General features: G+C 35.7%; 1 protein-coding gene across 1 annotated transcript in view; it reads right to left on the reverse strand.

Moving 5' to 3' along the window:
* Nucleotides 1–589: 589 nt before the first annotated feature.
* The window catches only part of LOC117908824 (molybdenum cofactor sulfurase-like), an 84,278-nt gene continuing 62,486 nt past the window's right edge, over nucleotides 590–22,381 (reverse strand). Inside the window, 4 exon segments of the mRNA XM_034822598.1 lie at nucleotides 590–705; nucleotides 12,609–12,679; nucleotides 12,989–13,090; nucleotides 13,214–13,291. Of these exon segments, the coding sequence (XP_034678489.1) occupies nucleotides 666–705; nucleotides 12,609–12,679; nucleotides 12,989–13,090; nucleotides 13,214–13,291 (291 nt within the window). The 3' untranslated portion in view covers nucleotides 590–665.

Genomic DNA, 22,381 nt, shown 5'->3' on the forward strand with positions numbered 1-22,381 from the left:
CTCTTTAAGTTACACGCCCCCAACCCCCCACCCCCTTTCTTCACCTGTTTTGCTCATGTTAAGTTAATTGGGAACTCAAAAGCTCCACCCAAAGACTTTTGCTTGGATTGTGGCTAATAGAAAGGTTAATACCAATGACATGCTTCAATTGAGAAGACCTTACAAAGCTCTTACGCTGGACCATCGTGTTATGTGTCTAAACAATGGAATATGTATTTGTAAATAGAATTTATACTATTCATGCAAAATATTTTATTGACTTTGATACCTTATTAGTTAAGTTAGAGTTTTGATAATTTTTTTAGTGTTTAAATTTAAAAGGGATAACATCAACACATTAGTCCACCAAAGGGAGTATTTTACTACAAAATAAAACTTTAGGAGTTAACATACCATTTCAAAGTTGTGGGAGGACCCTATAGTTTTACCATACTTCAAGAGAGGTTACCATAATTTGTGACCAACAAACCAAAATAGATGAACACAGCCCTTTAGTTAAACCTATATTATAACTGAGAAGTTACTCAAACAACATAGCCAACCACAGAATCCTTTCAAAGCAAGCAACATATAAGTGCAGAAAAGAATGGCTACCAGTATTGCTTAGAGGCCAACCCTCTACACTGAATCCTGCACATGATTTTATCGGGTAGATAGTAATAGACTTAAGACGAAAAGCTGTAGTTGAGAGTCTTCTTTCGCGGCCTACAATTTAGTAATAGTGAAAAATGTTACATACAATGCTCAAAGCATATAATATGTAATTTCTGTCCTATTCTTATAGTTAACAAAAGTGAGAATTTATGTCTACAACTTATTTTCTTTTCCTCATTTTTTTTGACAAGGAACATGTTACAGAGTAAAGGAACTTGCAAGGAGAGGCACCACAAAATTAAAGCAGAAGCATAAGAACAATGCTGGTACAAAAAAAAATTAAAAAAAAAATCGTCAAAGCCTCTAACTAAAGGAAAATGCCCCAATTATTGTACTCCAAATCTCATTGCTTAAGTCAATAATTATACCAGTGACAATCCCAGAAAGGAAAAATGTGAAAAGAATACATAAGTTTAAAAAGGTGCAATGAAAGTAAAATAAAAGCTAAAGACAAAGCATGCATAACTAGGAAGAGAAAAACAGCCTCAGTTCAAAATTTATTCTTGACCAAGTAAAGGCACTGAAAACATAAACTGCAAATGAATGAAGAAATTAGACAAAGAAGTGACCATAAATTAAATATATGGCACCCTACAGGGTAAGGAATCAAGCAATTAAAAATAGAAGGGATCCTATCTTAGAGTGTTCAGAAAACTAAGTTCATACTATTTTATTATGCATACAAGTGCACATATATTAATGTCATTTATTCATCAGTGTTTAAATTTGTCTTTTATCTGTTATTGTTTGTTTCCTTACATCATAAATATCAAGGATACGAGTAAGAGTCCCAAGTGAAATCTGACAGTTATGTATATGTTCACCATGCACAGTGATACATGCATAAAAATTATTAATGGAATCACAAGAAGAAGGATGGCAAAGCCTTCAAACCTTGCAAAAGAGGATAAGCATATTGGTGGATACCTGAGTTCAGCTCTGTGGCATCAGGTTATTCTAAGCATTTATGGACACATTCTAATGGTTGGGATGCCAACGCTATAGTCAGATGGTTACATCGTTGTCCTTGGAAAGCTAATGCACAAGTCTTTCAGGATTTTTCCAAGAATACTTGGTTTGTGGTAGGAAATGGGAAAAGAATTCGTTTTTGGGAAGACTTGTGGTGGGGGAACCAACCTTTGGGATTCTAATATCCAAGACTATTTAGAGTAGTCACGGATAAAAATATTTCTATATCTTCAATTCTCGGTTCTGCTCGCCCCTTCTCTTGGAACTTTAATTTCCGTCGTAATCTTTCCAATTCTGAGATAGAAGATTTAGAAAGTCTCATGCGTTCACTCGATTGTTTGCATTTATCCCCATCGGTTTCAGATACGAGATCTTGGTCTTTATCTTCTTCAGGGTTATCTACAGTCAAGTTTTTTTTTTTTAGCCTTGTCCCACCTTTCCAATTTATCTCCAGTTTTCCCTACTAAGTTTGTATGGAATTCCCAAGTCTCTTTCAAAGTCAAGTTCTTTGTCTGGTTAGCGGCACACAAGAAGGTAAATACTAATGACTTGGTATAATTGAGAAGACCCTATAAAGCTCTTAGTCCTGACATTTGTAAGTTGTGTATGAAGCATGGAGAATCAGCATATCATCTTTACCTACATTGTTCTTTAACGATGGGGTTGTGGCACAGATTATTTCAGTTAGCCAAGATGGATTGGGTTCCCCCGAGAAGCATTTCCGACATGATGTTCATCAATTATAAAGGTTTTGGAATATCCAAGAGAGGGATAGTTTTGTGGCAAACTGCGTGCATTGCTTTAATTTGGGTTGTGTGGCGAGAAAGAAATGCTAGGATATTTGAGGATAAAGCTAGGAATTAAGAGAATCTATGGGATTCCATTCACTTTCTTGCTTCTCTTTGGGCTTTTTGTTCCATGGTTTTTAAGGGCATTCTCCTTAATGTGTTACAACTAGATTGACTAGTAGTGTGTAGCTCCAATGGAATGGTCTAACCAAGAGAGATTGATTCGTTGTTTTTACATTTTAGCTTCTTGTTTTGTTTTCTTGTTGTTTAGTTTTCTTTGGTGGAGGATTCCCCATCCTTCTTTTGTACTTCTTATTTCTATCAATATATTTCTTTGTTGTTTCCTATCAAAAAAAAAATATTGGTGGATACCTATCATAAAGCAAGGAAAACAAAACAAGACCAAGAGCTTCGAAGTCAAAAGGGGTAGTACTACCCCTAATGGAGACTTTGTTTTGTGGATATTTTAAATAGTAATAGGCATTTCATTATAAGATGATCCTGACCAGGGAGCACATAATTGGACTTTTAATTTTCTTGGGCATGGCATCTTCCTAAAATTACTTAGGATCTCTTAACTACCTCAACCTTAGAATTTTATTTCCATAAGGCGCCTTCTTACCCACACCAAAATTCTAGACAAAAGCAGGATCACTCCCTTGCCTTTTTTATGCAACAAAGGAGAGATAAAAAGAGCCAATGTAATAATTTCAACCCTTTCACCTAGCTAAGTATGATATATAAGTGAGAAAAAAGTCATGCATCTAGCCAAACATGATATTGATGTGTACAAGCAGAACTGAAAAAGTAGGATCAAATATCTTGTGTGTAAATTGTGAACACAAACTAGAAGAGACAACCAAAGATGAATTGATCTATGAATTAGAATGTATAACCATGAGTTTTTCTATTTCTATTCATCCTAAGCATAATTTAAAATGCAGAAATATTTTGCAAATTTAGATGACAACATACATCAAGTTCAAGGTTGCAATTAAAATCTCAAAGAAATCTTTCTGCCCTGCGAATTCTTCAAGATAAAATTTCTCTACAAGACAACATATGTAATCCATTTTAAATTAATCATACAATCCATACCAGTTGTTCTTCACACTGCTAGAAAGCACGGTAGAAAACTTAAAAATCCTAATTAACCAACTCCAATACCTCCTGACGTTGGAAGTTGGAGAGGGATAGTAAAAGCTGACTTCAATGATATAGTTCATTTAAACTATATTTTATCCAATCTAACAACCAATATAAAGGAAAATAAAGATGAAAAATAGAAAGTAGCCAGGATAAGTAAAATGCTATGGTGGGGAAACCATTTGTGGGTCTAGCAAAGACTAATTATGAATGCTAATAATAATTAACTATAAGTTTTTCCCTAAAATAAATAGATTCCACCTATCAAGATGTTTGAATCCAGGGTTTGATTTAAATAAAAGACTTCAAACAAACAACTCTACATGGTGGCACCACCTTGCACAATTGACTTTCAGGCCATCCATTTTAATTTTAGGTAGATTTCAAGCATCCAAGGTTGCAACTAATGGCTTCAAAACAGCTTAGGTATCTCATATACTGCATCATACCTCAAAGTAACTAATCAAGTGCTTAGTTACAAACTTACAATTCGTTGTCATGTAATGCATACTTTCAAATTCTAAACACCAAAAGTTCAATTTAAAAAAAAAAAAAAAAAAATCACACACATGCCCCACATGATATATGAAACTAAATAATCAACCACATGGCAATAATGCCAAATCATATAGATCAAAATTCTAAATTCCAAATATTTTAAAGCATCTAAGCGTTACAGAAAATGAATTATAAGGACTCTGATCTTAAAAAAGAAAAAAAATAGAGAAATCTGAAATTACAGAAATTTTCTTCTGAAAATTTCTTAATTTTTAAAATTTCTGAAAATTTCTTAATTTTTAAAATTATCAAAATTTCAGTCTATGAGCAATCTCAAAACACCAATACTATTTTATTCTTGCCAAGTTATAAACTCACTTTTCAAACATTTTAATAACAACAAATTTTCTTTAATAGAATTCCAATGCAAAAAAGATTTAGTAATCCTATTATTTCATCACTCAGAATCTTTATACTGAACCAAGTGCTTTTATTTCTGAAAAGAATAAATAAATTTGGATATTTCAATAAGAATTAAAACACTAGGAAAAAAACAAAGGTGTTGAAAAGGAAGGGGTCATCAGAAGAGAGAGTATCTGGTGTGTTTGAAACCAAAAAGAGTATTTGCGTTTTTGAATCTTCCTCAGATCATTTTTTCTTCTCCATGTGTCAGAGGCATTTAGGGTTTATGGTCTCCCTCTCTCTTTTTTTTTTTTTTTTTTGGGTTTTTGGTTTTTTTTTAGAGAATGGTTTTGTAAGAGGGATGAGGTTTGATTATCTAGAGATTAGAGTTTTTGAAAGGAAAAAGGACATTAAGTAGAAAGGGGAGCTTGAAAACAGGAGGAGATGGAGAAGCTATTAAGGTGTTTTAACATGGGAACAATTATGATAGTACATCTTAACTACAAAGATTACAAATAGGGGATGACATATTCGAGACAACCTAGAACATAACTCAAAAAATGACAAATTTTATCAGGTTTTCATCAAACATAATTGTATCTGTGTCATAACAGTATCAAAGGATACAACCATTCAATGGAAAGGTTGTGTTCGAGTTTCATTTTTCAACCTATCTAACCTGTTTAACCCATTCATTTAATCATTCCAAAATGATGACACAATTATGAACCAAACCTATTTATGACTCGTTTAACCCATGTAAATTTATTATTTTTATAATAGATTATAAAATTTATAATCTTTACTTATAATTATAAATATCATATGATTTAAAAATTTTAAATAACTAAGGTATTGTTTGAATACATTTCTTGTTTTCTATTTTTCAAAATAGAAAATGATAGCAACTCATATATAATACCTTATTCTTTTTAAATAGTTTTTAGAAGTCATTATTAAGATAAGTCTCAAACAGTTTTTTTTTACATTTTATATGAGAGTTGCTATCATTTTTTTATTTTTATTTTTTAAAAAGTTGAGCATGTATCCAAATAAGCACTAAACTAACTAAACCAATTAAAATAAAATTTTTATAATTAAGACAATTACAAAATTATAACAAGTCTTAATTGAAAGTGTAGTTTATCTTCTCTCTTATAAACATATTACAAATAAAAAATTAAATAAAGAAATTAGTAAGACTTAAAAAATTTAAAATTAAAACTTACAAAAACCAAAAATATTTTAAATAATATTTTATAGATTTAAAATTTTTAAATAGATAAAAGAGGTTATAATCCATGTGAATGATTTTAATGGGTTAGAATAATGTCAATGGTTATCTATGTCAATTTGTTTATAACGCAATCCAACCCATTTATTAAAGGGATTACATGGGTCATATTATCGTGTTATCTATGTGGATTAATGGGTTGTTCTCAAGTCATGTAAATTTTTAGTATATTTTACCCCAACATGATACAAATCCAACATGACTCATTGCCGCCCCTAATTCCAAATGAAAGTTTCTCTCATTGAGTTAGTAACAGGAAAATGACTGATTCTCAAACTTTTGAAGGGGCAATATACAAATTTTGAAGACATCAAAATTTAAGTTCTTAAATATTTTAGGATTCTTTTGGGAATATTTTTGAAAACTCTTCTTAAAAAAGGTTCTCAATTATTTTCAAGAACAAAATTTTGTTTGAAACCTCTAATATGAAAAACAATTTTCTCAACTTATTTTCCATGAAGGTACTACGCACTTACATACAATGGAAAAGTTTTTAAAGTATTATCCGTATTTTTATTTGTTACTGTTGAAATTTGGCATTCAAAGTTAGGGTTTTTTAATTTAGGAAAGTATTTTAGGAATAAAAAAGGAGAGATCATTTAGGATGATTCAGTTTCCTAATTTTAGGAGAGAATCAAGCTAGATTGATTTTTTCTTATTCAGTCATTTGTGTATATATATGTGTATGGTGTGTACCTAAAGTATCAATAAAGGAATTCAGAAATTCTTCATAGTATCAGAGCCAGTTTTCTGAAACCCTAATCCCTTCTGGCCACCTCTTATTCAGGCCATCATTCATTCCGGTCAAATCTCTCTGGCCATCTCTCAATCCGACTATCTCTCATTCCGATCATCAGTCCCTGTTCTCAGAGCCAAGGGAGAAAACGCTTTCCGGTCGGTCGAATCGTCGTCAGAAAAACATTCACCGCCGGCGACTTTTCTGGCGAACTTTTCCGGCGACGGTTTTTTTTTCACACCGCAAGGAGCGTCTGGAGGAGATCTACAACTTTCCCAAAACACCGGAGCCAGAAAACCATCCACGCGCCGCCCACGCGCGTTTTTCCGGCCGGCGACTGCATCTCACGCGCCGGAGCGTGAGGGCGCGTGAGCCACTTTCCAGCGACGCGCTTCCTACTCCAAGCTCGCCTGACGCCGACCAGCCACCCTACGTACCTGTTTCTGCCATCCAAGCCCTGCACGTGCCTCTTTTGGAGTCTTTTTGCCTCCGCGAGCCCTCCGATCAGCTTTTCCGACGTCCTCCGGCTATTTTTCCTCAACTCCAATCCCTGCACGTGCCTTGGGAAGTGTTCTTCTACCTTTCCGGTCCATGACGAAATACAAAATGGCATCATCACAAGTATCCAGCGTCACGTCACCAGAATTAGGAGGCAGATCTGAAATTCCAAACCTTGGTGGCAGTGATTCCTCTCCTATTCTCATCACAGGACACAAATTAAATGGCCATAACTACTTACAGTGGTCACAATCTGTGTTGCTGTTCATTTGCGGTAAAGGAAAGGATGAGTACCTCACTGGAGAAGCAGTTATGCCAGAAACTACAGAACCGGGTTCAGGAAGTGGAAGATTGAAAACAGCATGATCATGTCATGGCTTATCAATTCCATGAACAATGACATAGGTGAAAATTTCTTGCTGTTTAGGACTGCAAAGGACATATGGGATGCAGCCAAAGAAACTTACTCAAGTTCTGAAAATATTTCAGAACTTTTTCAGGTTGAATCAGCCCTACATGACTTCCGCCAAGGAGAGCAGACAGTTACTCAGTATTACAACACACTCACAAGGTATTGGCAGCACCTTGACTTATTCGAGACTCACTCATGGAAATGTCCTGATGATGCAGCAACATACAGGAAAATTGTGGAACAAAAGAGACTGTTCAAGTTTTTCCTAGGACTAAACAGGGAATTGGATGATGTTAGAGGCCGAATCATGGGCATTAAACCCCTGCCAAGTCTCAGGGAGGCTTTTTCAGAGGTTAGGCGTGAAGAAAGTAGAAAGAAAGTGATGATGGGATCCAAAGAGCAACCTGCCCCAACATTGGATGTCTCTGCCCTTGCGGCTCGGTCATTTAATAGTAGTGGTGGAGATCGTCAGAAACGGGATAGGCCTTGGTGTGATTATTGTAAGAAACCAGGCCATTATAAGGAGACTTGCTGGAAGCTTCATGGCAAACCGGCTGATTGGAAACCAAAGCCACGGTCTGACAGAGATGGCAGAGCACACGTGGCTGCCAACTCTGAGAGCACATCTGTTCCCGAGCCGAGTCCATTCAACAAAGAGCAGATGGAGATGCTACAGAACTATTAAGCCAAGTTGGCAGTGGCAGTACTACCGGTGTAGCCTTCACTGCTAATCGAGGAGGAATGAAGTCGTGGATAGTGGACACAGGTGCTTCTGATCACATGACAGGAGATGCTACCATTCTTCAAAATTACAAGCCAAGTAATGGTCATTCATCCGTCCATATTGCTGATGGTTCAAAGTCAAAAATTGGCGGGACAGGTTCTATAAAACTTACTAAAGACTTATATCTTGACTCTGTTCTCCATGTTCCAAACTTGGATTGTAATCTTTTGTCCATTAGCAAATTGGCCCGTGATCTCCAATGTGTTACTAAATTTTACCCAAACTTGTGTGTTTTTTAGGACTTGAAATCGGGGAAGATGATTGGCAGTGTTGAACTGTGTTCTGGGCTCTACCTCCTCTCATGTGGCCAATTCTTAAACCAAGTCTCTCAAGCAAGTTGCGTACAGTCTCAGAGTATGTTAGAGTCTTTCAATTCTGTGTCAAATTCTAAGGTCAATAAAGATAGTGAGATTATAATGTTACACTATCGCCTTGGTCATCCTAGCTTTGTTTACCTTGCAAAATTGTTTCCCAAATTATTTATCAATAAAAATCCAGCATCTTATCACTGTGAAATTTGTCAGTTTGCAAAGCATACTCGAACAGTCTATCCTCAAATCCCATACAAACCTTCGACTGTTTTCTCTCTAGTACATAGTGATGTGTGGGGTCCCTCCCGGATAAAAAATATTTCTGGCACTCGATGGTTTGTGACATTTGTTGATGATCATACACGGGTAACATGGGTTTTCCTTATGAAAGAAAAGTCAGAGGTCGGGCACATTTTTCAAACCTTCCATCTTATGGTTCAAAATCAATTCAATTCCAAAATTCAAGTCCTCAAGTCAGATAATGCAAAGGAATACTTTACTAGTAGTCTCAGTACTTATCTTCAAAATCACGGCATTATCCACATAAGTTCTTGCGTTGACACCCCACAACAAAATGGGGTGGCTGAACGCAATAGACATCTCTTGGAGGTTGCCCGGTGCCTTATGTTTTCCTCTAATGTTCCAAACTATTTCTGGGGGGAAGCTATTCTCACAGCTACTTATTTGATTAACCGTATGCCATCCAGAGTGCTTACCTTTCAATCCCCACGTCAACTTTTCTTAAAACAATTTCCTCACACCCGTGCAGCCTCTTCTAATTTACCACTCAAAGTATTTGGTTGCACGGCATTCGTTCATGTGTATCCTCAAAATCGTAGCAAATTTGCTCCTCGAGCCAATAAGTGCATTTTCCTAGGGTATTCTCCAACCCAAAAAGGGTACAAATGCTATTCTCCAACCAACAAAAGATTTTACACCACCATGGACGTCTCTTTCTTTGAACATGTCTTCTTCTATCCCAAATCTCATGTTCAGGGGGAGAGCATGAATGAACATCAAGTTTGGGAGTCTCTTCTTGAGGGTGTACCTTTTTTTCACTCAGAGTCACCAAATCCTTTCCAATTCGCGCCCACTGAGTTGTCCACACCCATACCGTCATCAGTCCAGCCATCTCCTGTGACCATCCAGTCTCCCATGCCTATTCAACCTATAGCCCCACAACTTGCTAATGAGAACTTACAAGTTTACATCAGGAGGAGGAAAAGACAGGAATTAGAGCACGGATCACAGTCAACATGTGGCCAATATATTGACTCCAATTCAAGTCTTCCTGAAGAGAACATAGGTGAGGATAGGGCTGGAGAGGTGTTAATTCCCAGCATTGATGATTCTACTCTGCCGATTGCATTGAGGAAGGGTGTTAGGAGATGTACAGATCATCCAATTGGGAATTATGTTACATATGAAGGGCTATCACCATCTTACAGAGCATTTGCTACTTCTCTTGATGATACTCAGGTTCCCAACACAATACAAGAGGCATTAAAAATTTCAGAATGGAAGAAGGCAGTACAAGATGAGATTGATGCACTTGAGAAGAATGGGACGTGGACTATCACAGATTTGCCGGTTGGGAAGAGGCCCGTGGGGTGCAAGTGGATTTTCACCATAAAATACAAAGCAGATGGATCAGTCGAGAGATTCAAGGCTCGTTTGGTAGCTAGAGGGTTTACACAATCCTATGGGATAGACTATCAGGAGACTTTTGCTCCTGTTGCAAAACTGAACACTATCAGGATTCTTCTCTCATTGGCTGTCAATCAAGATTGGTGCTTGCAACAACTGGACATAAAAAATGCGTTTCTAAATGGTGACCTAGAAGAGGAAGTCTACATGGAAATACCACCTGGTTTCGAAGGAAGTATGGCAAAGAATCAGGTTTGCAAACTCCAAAAATCCTTGTACGGCCTTAAACAATCTCCCCGAGCCTGGTTTGATAGATTCACAAAAGCAGTCCTGAAGCTGGGCTACAAACAAGGTCAGGCTGATCATACTCTATTTGTCAAGAAGTCTCATGCCGGGAAAATGGCCATATTGATAGTCTATGTTGATGATATTATTCTATCTGGGAATGATATGGAGGAATTACAGAATTTGAAGAAGTATTTGTCAGAGGAGTTTGAAGTTAAAGACCTTGGAAATTTGAAATATTTCCTTGGTATGGAAGTGGCTAGATCAAGGAAGGGAATTGTAGTCTCTCAAAGAAATACATACTCGATCTTCTTAAGGAGACCGGTATGCTTGGATGCAAACCAATTGATACTCCTATGGATAGTCAGAAGAAACTTGGTATCGAGAAAGAAAGTACACCGGTAGACAGGGGGAGATATCAGCGGCTCGTCGGGCGCTTGATTTATCTCTCACACACTCGGCTAGATATTGGCTTTGCAGTGAGTGCTGTAAGTCAATTCATGCACAGCCCCACTGAGGAACACATGGAAGCAGTCTACAGGATTCTTAGATATTTAAAATGACACCAGGGAAAGGTCTATTCTTCAGAAAGACAGAGAACCGTGACACTGAAGTATACTCAGATGCGGATTGGGCAGGAAACATCATTGACAGGCGGTCCACTTCTGGATATTGTTCTTTTGTCTGGGGAAATCTTGTTACCTGGAGGAGTAAGAAGCAATCAGTTGTAGCCAGAAGTAGTGCAGAAGCTGAGTACAGAGCTCTTGCACAGGGAATCTGTGAAGGGATTTGGATAAAAAGGGTTCTTAGTGAACTGGGGCAAACGAGTTCATCTCCAATTCTGATGATGTGTGATAATCAGGCAGCTATAAGCATAGCAAAGAACCCCGTGCATCATGACAGGACCAAGCACGTTGAGATTGACAGACACTTCATCACAGAGAAGGTGACTAGTGAGACGGTTAGATTGAACTATGTTCCTACCAAGCACCAAACCGCAGACATCCTCACCAAAGCTTTACCTAGGCCTAACTTTGAAGACTTAACTTGCAAGCTGGGATTATATGATATATATTCTCCAGCTTGAGGGGGAGTGTTGAAATTTGGCATTCAAAGTTAGGGTTTTTTAATTTAGGAAAGTATTTTAGGAATAAAAAAGGAGAGATCATTTAGGATGATTCAGTTTCCTAATTTTAGGAGAGAATCAAGCTAGATTGATTTTTTCTTATTCAGTCATTTGTGTATATATGTGTATGGTGTGTACCTAAAGTATCAATAAAGGAATTCAGAAATTCTTCAGTTACTTTTAACACTGTACAAAAAATAACAGAAAACAATTAAATTTTTTTCTAAAAAATAACTTATTTTCAGAATAAATTATCAAAAAACTGTTTTCTATTAGAAGTTTTCCAAGTTAGAAAACTGTTTTTAAACCTATAAAAAAAAAATTAGAAAATGGTATTTTGTTTTAAAGAAAAGAAAACTGTTTTTAAGAACAAATAATGTTTTCAAGAACAGTTTTCAAATGAGAGTTTTATTTTTGTCATGCCCCCACATAGGTTCATCCCCGCAGACAATAATTGCAAAAGTTTGAATGAAGTCATGGTGCAGCCAGAAAGTGTTAACAGTCTTTATCACGTCACTATTGCAGTGGTCATATAACATTCTTTACAACAAGTGATACTCAAAGTGAGAATTGAATTATGTTCATTTCTCCTTATTGCTATTATTAATCTACCACTGGAAGTTGCAATAAAACCTATAGTGACATTGCATTGTGAAATAGTACATGACAATCATTATCTAAAAGAAAGCTATTAAAAAAAAAATATACCATTCTTTACAACAAGTGATACTCACAATACTTAAAAGTTGCAAACTATCCTAAATAATATAAGAATTCTCACCCTATTTCAGGAACTTTGGTATTCTATGCAAATGCAGTGTCCTAACTAGCCATACAAAGTATAAAAAGAACAGCTATAAACCATGTGAACTTCTGGTAAACTTTATTAAAGAGGCTTTTTGAGTGGCAACATAAAAAGTGGCTGCTTTTTAAGTATTGACAATGGGAAACAAGAGACATTTCTTTAGTACAGGAAAGATAATACACTAATAAAAAGGATAATTCATTTGCAGTAAGAAACAATATGAAAATAACCTTCACTTGAATAGGGTATGGACCTTGGTAGATGTACTTGCCCAGATTGATATGGCACTGATACAAAGGAACTCACTATGAAATCAATGAATTTCTGCACATGAAAATGAGAAGAAGAAAAGGAGATGAGATTACATAAAGAACTATGGCTTTGAATTGATACCAAACAGCTATGGAATGAGAAAGAGACAACAAATTCTTTTCCCCCTTTCAAGAATCCATCCCCATGCAACCTATGCAACTAAAATAGATGGGCATTGTATTAAAACTTCAAATGACTGAAACTGCTTTATGAATTGTAATCAAGTCTGTAACTCCTTCAGAATATGCTGTAACAGCTCATACTTAAAAGAGAAGAAAGGAAAATATAAATCCAAGAGAATACAATGATTGTAGCACATACCTTGGCATCTTCAAATGTTGACATGTAACCAAAGGATACTCTTACAGCTCCAGTTGGTTTCCCATGTATTATGTCGTTATCGTCCCAGCAAACATGGCCAGCCTAAACTCAAAAGAGGCACAGTTGTTAAGGATCTAGGAATACTTACTCACAGAAAAGCAAACAAATGAATACATTGCATTCACATATAATAACTGAAAGAAATCAGCAAAGAATGCACCATACCTCAATATTGGAAAGCAGATCTGAGTGAGACAAGCCCAGATATTTTGCGCAAGCACCAGGATTGCAAAAGCATCCTGTCTAAAGAACAGCAGAAAAAAAAATGTATGATGTAAAGGCTCTATTAGATCATGAAGTACATTCACCAATTAAATTCTTATCCCCTCAGATTACAACTAATTTGCCTTTAAGTACATACCTAAGAATGCATGCAAACACTGTGAACAAAAATACAATAGTGTAAATATTTGAAAAAACTCAAGCAGTTTTCCATGCTTACGAGGGAGAATCTATCCAGCCAGGTGGGCTTGAAGATTTAACCATCAACACAAATAAATATATTTTCTTGCTATTTCTAGTTAATTATTATGCTGTTAATGCTACAAAAAAGACAAAAACAGGTTTTTGGTGTGTTTGATGGTACAAATTTCAAGCCACTGGATGCAGCTTGCTATCTTAATCATCAAAACTCCTGTTTCTTAATAAGGTTTAGTATGATTTCTTTTAGAGTAGCACTTCTTTCAGATGAATTCAATTCAATCCTCAAACACTTCATTTTTGTTGGAGAAAATCCTCCTATTAAAGAATTGGGAAAATGAAAGAAAATTAAGAAAAAAACTAGAAAATTAATAATTTTATTAACTTGAGCAGACACCTAACAATTTGCTTAACAGAGAATGAAAACAATAACTACTCTTTAGCTTGTAACATTGAAGATTCACTTCTGGATTTCAAAGGTTCCTTCAGAAAATTTCCTTCATTATAAAGCATGTAATAAAAGATTAGGAAAAACTCCTATCTTCCATTGTGCTGATAAGGAGAGTAGTCTCCTCATTGTTTTCAGAAGCTCCCTTTTCTTCCAGATGAATGAGACCTATTATTTAGCGCATATACAATTAACCTATGCTGAGCCCATTTGGGCCATATTGAATATCCCCAACTGAATTCCCTATCACAGCTTCACAGAACCAGCTCAAGTTAAAAAGGTGCCTCATGATGTTCCAGTGGACCACTCATAGCTTTACAGAACCACTCTCTATTCACATAGTGCGATAGTTAGGACTAAGTGCTTCGTACAATCTTTTCACCTATACCAAGTCATTGGTATTGACCTTCTTGTTAGCCATTAGCCACACAAAGGCTTTGATCTTAGATGGGACTTTAAATTTCCAAATGAATTTTGCTAGGAGGAAAATGAACAGGATCTGATCGGTTAGACAGGTTTAAAAAGAAAGATTTTATTGAAAATAGGTCAAAAGAAGATAATTAGCAATTTCTCTTATCAAGGATGGAGGATGACAGGTACATGTGAGAGAGGGAGGACATGAGCCTTTCAAAGTCCTCTATTTCCAAATTAGTGATGTTATGACGAAAGGTAAGGTAAGGTTCGAAGAAAAAGGAAGACAAATACTAATGATAGATGAAATAGAAGAATTTCTAATTGTCACAACTCAGAAAAGATTTGGAAATTGAAGGCATAGAGGTTGATCCCACTACCACAAGTCTTCCTAAAAACGAATCCTTGCCCCATCACCTACCACAAAACAAGTGTATCTAGAGAAATCTTGAAAGACCAATGCAATGGCCTTCCAAGGGGATCAATGTGACCATTTGACTAGAATATTGGCATCCCAACCATTGGGATGAAACCCATAGATACTCAAAATTACCTTATCCCAAAGAGCATCGCTTTCCTTTAGAAACCTCCAAAGCCATGTCATTAAAGGGAGCTCTATTCCTCAATGAAATCTTTTCAAACCCCAAACTCCCTTCCACCTTAGGCTTGCACACAAAGTTCCAACTTATGATTAAAGTGAAAATAAAAATGCCCTAGCAATATGGTGAGGGCATCAGTAGGGGATCATTAAAGTGAAACACACATACCCAATTCCTTATTGGCTCCAAACCCAAATATAATAAGAACAAGAAGAGAAAATCTAAATCAATACATCCCTAAACATGTATTGCTTCTCCAATCAAATTTTTAGGACAACCTAAACTCAATTTATAATGATGTAGTGGTCATTAAACTAAGTGTTAGTCAACTTGGCATACATAGTTGGTCTACCACCTAACAGCTTAAACTTGTTAGTTAAATTGGAAGCCTAACAAGGTATCCATGCCTTAATTTTAAGGAGATCATAAATTCAATCACCATTACTTATTTATTCCCCCATTTACTAAACCATGTGGAAGCCGCAACTTCATGTGGGGAAGAGAATTAATGCTATTAATCTTGAGTGTAATTCAACTCAATAAACATTTTTCATCCATTACATAACAACTAAAACCATAGATCAAACAAAGATGATAAATAAGATCTCATTGAGTCCATGTTCTACATCTGAAAAGATTTCATCTAGGCAATCTTGGAAATAGAAGATTCAGCAGCACTATCATCATACATATCAAAAGATCTGAAAAATCTGCTCAAGCCTGAAATTGAACATGGCTAGCACAATTTGCTACCAACATATCCTCATCACAGCTGGTTTTGACTTTTACAATATAGCCACAGACCTTCACCCACATATACAGCAAAAACTTAAGGCTTGCTTTTCCATCTTCATGGATGAATGGTTAGACCCCAGTCCCTTCCCCATTTTGATACTTGTTAAAGAGTTAAGAGTAGTTATTTGGTAAGGGGTAGTTCAGCCATTTTGTTCAATTTTGTAAAAGTATATATATTTTGTGATTTACTTCTGCTATGGTGATCTCCAATTCTAGTGCATATGTGCTTAGTTGTATTTTGTGATGCATGTATAGTGTGAGTATGTGTTAGTACTAAAAGTATCCAAACATCTCTATTTTTTTTTTTTCCCCAATTTTAAGTTCCGTAGTCCCTATTTTAAGTGCAAATATGGTGTCTAGTAGTGATCATAAATCTGGATATAGTGTTGGTATTCAAATTACTTCAATAAAGCTAAAGGGACCTAACTATTTATTATGGGCTAAAGTTGTAATGGTGATTATAGGGGCAAAGGGAAAACTAAAACATCTCATGAAATATCCTCCTCTTTAGCGATCTAAAAGTTTTGATGAGTGGCAACAAAATGACTTCATGATAATAACATGGTTGTGGAATGGTATGGAACCTTATGCTAGTGTGAATTTCATATTTATAGAAACTATAAAGCAAATATGGGATGCGGTTAAAGAGGTGTATTCTCAAGAAAAGAATATTTCAAGAATCTATCAACTGAATGAACATATTTTTGGGGCAGAGCAGAATGACAAACCTCTGAGTGAGCACTATGCATTCCAAAAAGAGATGTGGGAGGAATTGAATGTGTATAAACCATTGTTTGCTGATATTGAGGTTCAAAGAAGGAAAAGGGAAGAGTTTCTGATTGCTAAATTTCTTTCTAGACTTGATTTTGAATATGCAAAGGTCAAACATAGTATACTTGCTAGTGAGAAGTTACCATCTCTCAGCAATGTTCATGCACACCTTCAATGCATTGATCTACAGTCTTTTTCATCTGGGAATAATATTAAGAATACTTCTGCACTTGCATCCACAGGAGAAGGTAGAGGTGGTCTCCTATTCGAAGCTGAGGCCAAGGTTTAGAAGGAGGTAGAGGGAGAGGTAGAGGTAGAAGTGACAAACAATGCTCACATTGTGGTAGGACTAATCATACCTCTAATAAATGTTGAGATACGTTTGGTCATCCTACATGGGCTAATCAGGTTGTCTCCTCTTTTGATGATGGAGTTGATGATCCTACTCTTGTTCAACCTACAGATGGTAGTAGGTAGTCTATTACCTTATCTTAAGATGATAATAACAAATCAGTGCAACAATCCTCACAGATTTCTTTGCCAATCCAACATCAGTGTTGCTACTGCCACCTTAGCACATTTGGATACACATGCTCTTCTTACTCCTGGTTAGTCTTCGATTCTGAAGCTTCTTGTCATATCACTAGAGAGTCCTCCAATCTTTTTCAATTAACCAAGGCATCTACCACACCCTCAAACCTTCTCACTGATGGATCTTCTTCTTCTATCCTTGGTCAAGGGGTGGTCCATCCCATTCCTTCATCTCCTTTTAAACATATTTCTATTCTATATGTACCTAAATTTCCAATTAATTTATTATCTGTTAGTCAACTTACTAAACAATTTAATTGTGTCGCTATCTTTTTTGCTTCTCATTATGCTTTTCAAGATATCCATACAAAGAGGATGATTGGTGGAGGACTTGGGCCAGATGGACCTTATTATCTCGATGGTCAATCTATATTCCAGTCTCATGGTAGAAAGATGTCAAATGTTGCTGCTCTCTTTTCATTTGTTACACCTTTCTAACAGCATTACATATTAGGTCATGCTTCTTTTGAACAATTATATTCATTGGGATTGTATCCAAAGTTGTCCAATAAGCTTGAGTGTAAGTCATTTGAACTTCGCAAACATCATAGGTCATCTTTTCCATCTAGAGTTAATAATAGGAGTATGAGTCCTTTTTCTTTAATTCATTTAGATGTTTAGGGTCCTCATTGCATCCCTAAATGTCCAAGGGTTTAGGTACTTTATTAGTTATATTGATAATTGTTCTTCAATCACTTGGATATATTTACTTAAAGAAATGTCTAAAGTACCTCATGTATTTAAGCTTTTTATCAAGGAATAAAATATTTGTTTGGTATTTCAATTAGTGTTCTTTAAACTGATAATGCCCTTGAATATAATTATAGTTCTCTTTCCTCTTTTTGTACTAAAAATGGAATTATCCACCAATTTTCACGTGTTTATACATTACAACAACATGGAGTTGCTAAAAGGAAAAATTGTCACTTATTGGATGTTGCTCGTGCTATTATGCTTCACATGAAAGCCCCAAAATCTTATTGGAGGATGTTATTTTGACTGCATGTTATTTGATAAATTGGTTGTGTTATTTCCTAAACGTTCCTTATTTTCTTTCCCTCCCAAAGTTTTTGGATGTGTTTGCTTTGTTCATAATTTTTCTCCAAATAAAGACGAGTTTGATCCTCAATCTATCAAATGCGTATTTTCATGATATTTTAGAATTTAGAAAGGATACAAATATTTTAATCTTGTGTCTTATAAATATTGTGAGTGTTTAGCTAGGTTGGCAATTCCAGACAAAATTCCTAAGTGTCCCCTAACTCGGTTTTCCAATTCTTCTTCGAACTACTTGACCCTTGAAGATTAAGACTTTGCTAAGAGGCCAAGGTATGTAGTAAAGTGTGTGGTCATTGAATGTGAATCAACCCTGTTTTTCATCTTTAAAAGAGTTAAGAAAGTTGGGATAAATTTTTTTGTAGAAAGGCTTTTGTTCCCCTATTTTTGGATCAATTCAAGTGCAGTGATGGATCGATCCAACTAACCTATTTTTAAGATCAATTTTCAGCCCTTGGATTAAGGGTTTCATTCTCATTTAAAATTAAATTTCTCCCATTTTTGAAAGGGGTGATTGCAGCAACCGTGAGAGAGTTTTTTCTTTCCTCACCATTTTGAGGGTGTTTGCCTATTAAGAAAATCTCATCCAAGTTTTCCAATTAATTTTTCATGGATTTTCAGAAAAACATGGGTTGATTTTTGAAACATTCATCTCTTATTCTCTTGGCTTTGTGCAAAAAAACTCATTTTCTTCTTGTGTGAATTCAAGAAGAGGCCGAGATTGAGCTTGGTGCGAACTCCAAGTGTGCTTTGAAAGAAGAATGTGAGAAACTGAAAGTGAAGGTATTGGTTAAGTGGTCCGGGAAGGATTGGTTGGCTTGAACTAAGTAAAACCTTGTATTCAGTTTTTATTCTTCATAGTGGATGTTTTCAATTGGTAGTAGGCCTATGGTTTTTTATCTCTTCAGAAGTTTTCCACATTAAAATCCGATGTCAATTGTCTCTTTCTCTCACTCTACTCTTTGATTTATTTTCAATTATTGATATCATTGGATACTTAGGCATATATGTTGAATGGAAGATATATGAGTTGAAATAAGTGTGATTATCCATGGAAATATCTTCAATTATTTTTCTGTTCATTTTAGTTAATGATATCTTGTAGTAAACTGAAATGAGTTAAAAGAGATAATTGTTCTTTTGAATAAATTTTGAAGAGTGTTGAAGCATTTGCATGTGAATTGCATTTATAAATTGTTAGGAGAGTGTTAGTGCATACATACTTGCTTGTGGATGTTATGCTTTGTTAAAAAATTGTTGGAAAAGAAGTTTATTGACATTGAAAAATCCTAAGGTTAGGTAATCTTTGTTGGGAAATTTTTTTATAGTTCAACAACACCTATTCACCCCTCCCCTCTAGGTGTAGTCAATTATTGAGATTCACCTTTCAAATACTTTATTAGTGTTGATGTAACATTCTTTGAGACCATGTCATATTTTTCTAATCATGTTTTACAGTCAGAAAATGACTTATTTCAATCCAAGTTTGTTCCTCTTCTTGCTATTATTGATACTTCTCTATCTAAGACTGACAAATCATTACAAGTGTATCAACTGAAAAGACTAGCTAGAGATAGTGAAGCAAATCAAACTTAATCTCTACCTCCTCCGAATTCGTTAGTGGATGACCTTATACCACCACCTATTGTTGTTTCCTAAATTCTCAATAAGTCAAACCTCTCTATTGCACTCAGGAATGGTAAATGCGATCATACTCACTATCCTCTTACTCATTATGTATATTTTGCTAACCTCTCCCCCACTTTTTGCTGTTTTTCCCATGCCTTGTCTTCTATTTCCATCTCTAAGTCTTATCAAGAAGCTCTAAACCATAATAAATAGAAGAAGGCCATGGAATAAGAGATGCATGCTCTCCTAAATAAAGGTACATGGGAACTCGTCGATTTCCCTCAAGGAGAGGATGTTGTAGGTTGTTGCTAGGTTTTTACTATTAAGTATCATCTAGATGAAACTATAGAACGATTTTGATTTCTCTCTTGTTGCTTGGCTTAATCTAGTACATATTTTGATTTCCTTAACTATTAATTTTAGGTGGCATCTACATCAATTAGATGTGAAGAATGCATTCTTGTATGGTGAATTGAGTGAGGAAGTTTATATGGAGCAAGCACCTGGGTTTATTACTTAGGGGGAGTTAGGAGTTTGATTCTGAAAACTAAATAAGGCTATTTATGAATTAAAGTAATCTCCTTGAGCTTTGTTTGATAAATGGAGTTCTATTCTTCTATCATTTGGTTTTAGAAGATGTAATTCTGACCACTCAGTATTTATTCTCAAGAGGAAAACTGACATAGTAATACTCATTATATATGTGAATGATATTATTGTTTTTGGTAGTGACATTACAAGTATTGAAGAAGTAAAAGATTACTTGAAAAAAACCTTTCAGACAAAGGATCTTGGGTTATTGCGATACTTCTTGGGCTTTAAAGTTCCACATGGTAGAGATGAGATTATTTTGTCCCAAAAGAAGTATGTATTAGATTTGCTTAATTAAACCAACATGTTAGGAATAAAGCCAAGTTCAACTAATACTCCTATGGAGAAAAATGTGAATCTTGATGGAGATGATGGCCTTGTGCTCTCAGATAAAAGAAGATATTGGAGTATTGTAGACAAGCTCATTGATTTGACAGCCACTAGACTTGACATTACTTTTCTAGTTAGTATAGTGAGTCAGTTCATGGAAGCAAGGATAAAAATATTGATTTTGGCGAATATATCGATAGCTCAATTTTATGGACATATCAGGAAATATCAGTAGATATTTTTGACATAAAATATTGGTGGAACAAAAATTGATCAAAACTCATGGAAATGTTGGGAAAGGTTTCAAAAAATGATAGAAGAAAAAAATAATAAACATATTAAGGTTTTTTTTTTTTTTTTTTAATGTTGATAATTTTATTTATAAATTTATATTTATTTTGTATTTATTTATTACACAAAAGATACAATAATTAAAATTTATTTATTTAATAGACAAGGAAGCAAAGTTGTATTAAAAAGAGTTGCCAAAACAGCGGCCCAAAATATACAAGAAACAAACCTCCCACCACCATAAAGGTTCAAACAGGAGAAATATCTACCAAAGAAAGGGGTAGAGCCTCAACAAGAGTTCAACCAATCAAAGAAACTCACTAAAGGTAGAGGGCAATCATCTCTAAATAACTTATACTCTGACCAAAGAAAGCAAACAAAAGCACTTTTAGCCTTTGGATTGAAAGCACCTTGTCATTGGATGCAATTCTATTCTTTGCCTTCCAAACCATCGAGAAGATGCATAAGGGGCCTGCACCCGAAACCTTCTTGTGTTTGTTGCCCACAAAAGAACCATGTCACCCCAAAAGTGTCTCTCTAACCAACAAGGGAAGCACCCAAGACACCTTAAAAAGCATAAAGAGTAGCTCCCATAAATCCCTTTTCTTTTCACAATGGATAAGGAGGTGACCTTTGGATTCTTCATGCAATTGGAAAAAGTAACACCTATTTGCTAAAGACCATCCTCTTCTGTGAACTTGATCCAAGGTTAAAGTTTTATCCCATGCTATCCCCCACGTAAAAAAGCTAACTTTAGACTATACCCATGAATTCCAAATTCCTCTCATTAGAAAAAACCCGAAACCACCTAGCTCCAAAGCATTCTAAAGACACTTAATTGTAAACTTGTCACTCTCTTTCCAAAGCATTGTATCTTCCGCATCCTTACACTCTTCCCATGCAAACACGCCAAAAATCTCACCATGCAATCCACCTCCCAATCATTGAAAGGTCTAGTGAAGCAAGGATTCCACACCCCTCCTTCAGCTATGGAATTTCAAACATCCTCCACTCATGCATCCTTGAAGTCAGTTAAATCAAATAAAGAAAGGAAAAACACACCCAACGAATTGTCCCTGTACCACTTATTCTTCCAAAATTTCACCCACCGCTCATTACCTACCAAAAAGGAGACTCTAGTGCTCACAAGATCTTAATCCTTCCTTATCACTTTCCACAATCCAACACCATACCCCTCTCTCCCCGCCCGAGTAAACCACCCCTCTCTTTCTTCTCCATACTTCTCATAGATAACTTGATTCCAAAGGGCCTCTCTCTCATTTGCAAAACGCCAACTCCACTTATAGAGGAGAGCCTTATTAAGAGTTGAGAGACTCTTAACACCCTCCTTTCCTTTTGTCTAAGCAAACAATCGCCTATCTTACAAGATGTGGTTTTCGC

Source organism: Vitis riparia, chromosome 19 (genome assembly GCF_004353265.1).
Source record: "Vitis riparia cultivar Riparia Gloire de Montpellier isolate 1030 chromosome 19, EGFV_Vit.rip_1.0, whole genome shotgun sequence".
Lineage (NCBI taxonomy): Eukaryota > Viridiplantae > Streptophyta > Magnoliopsida > Vitales > Vitaceae > Vitis > Vitis riparia.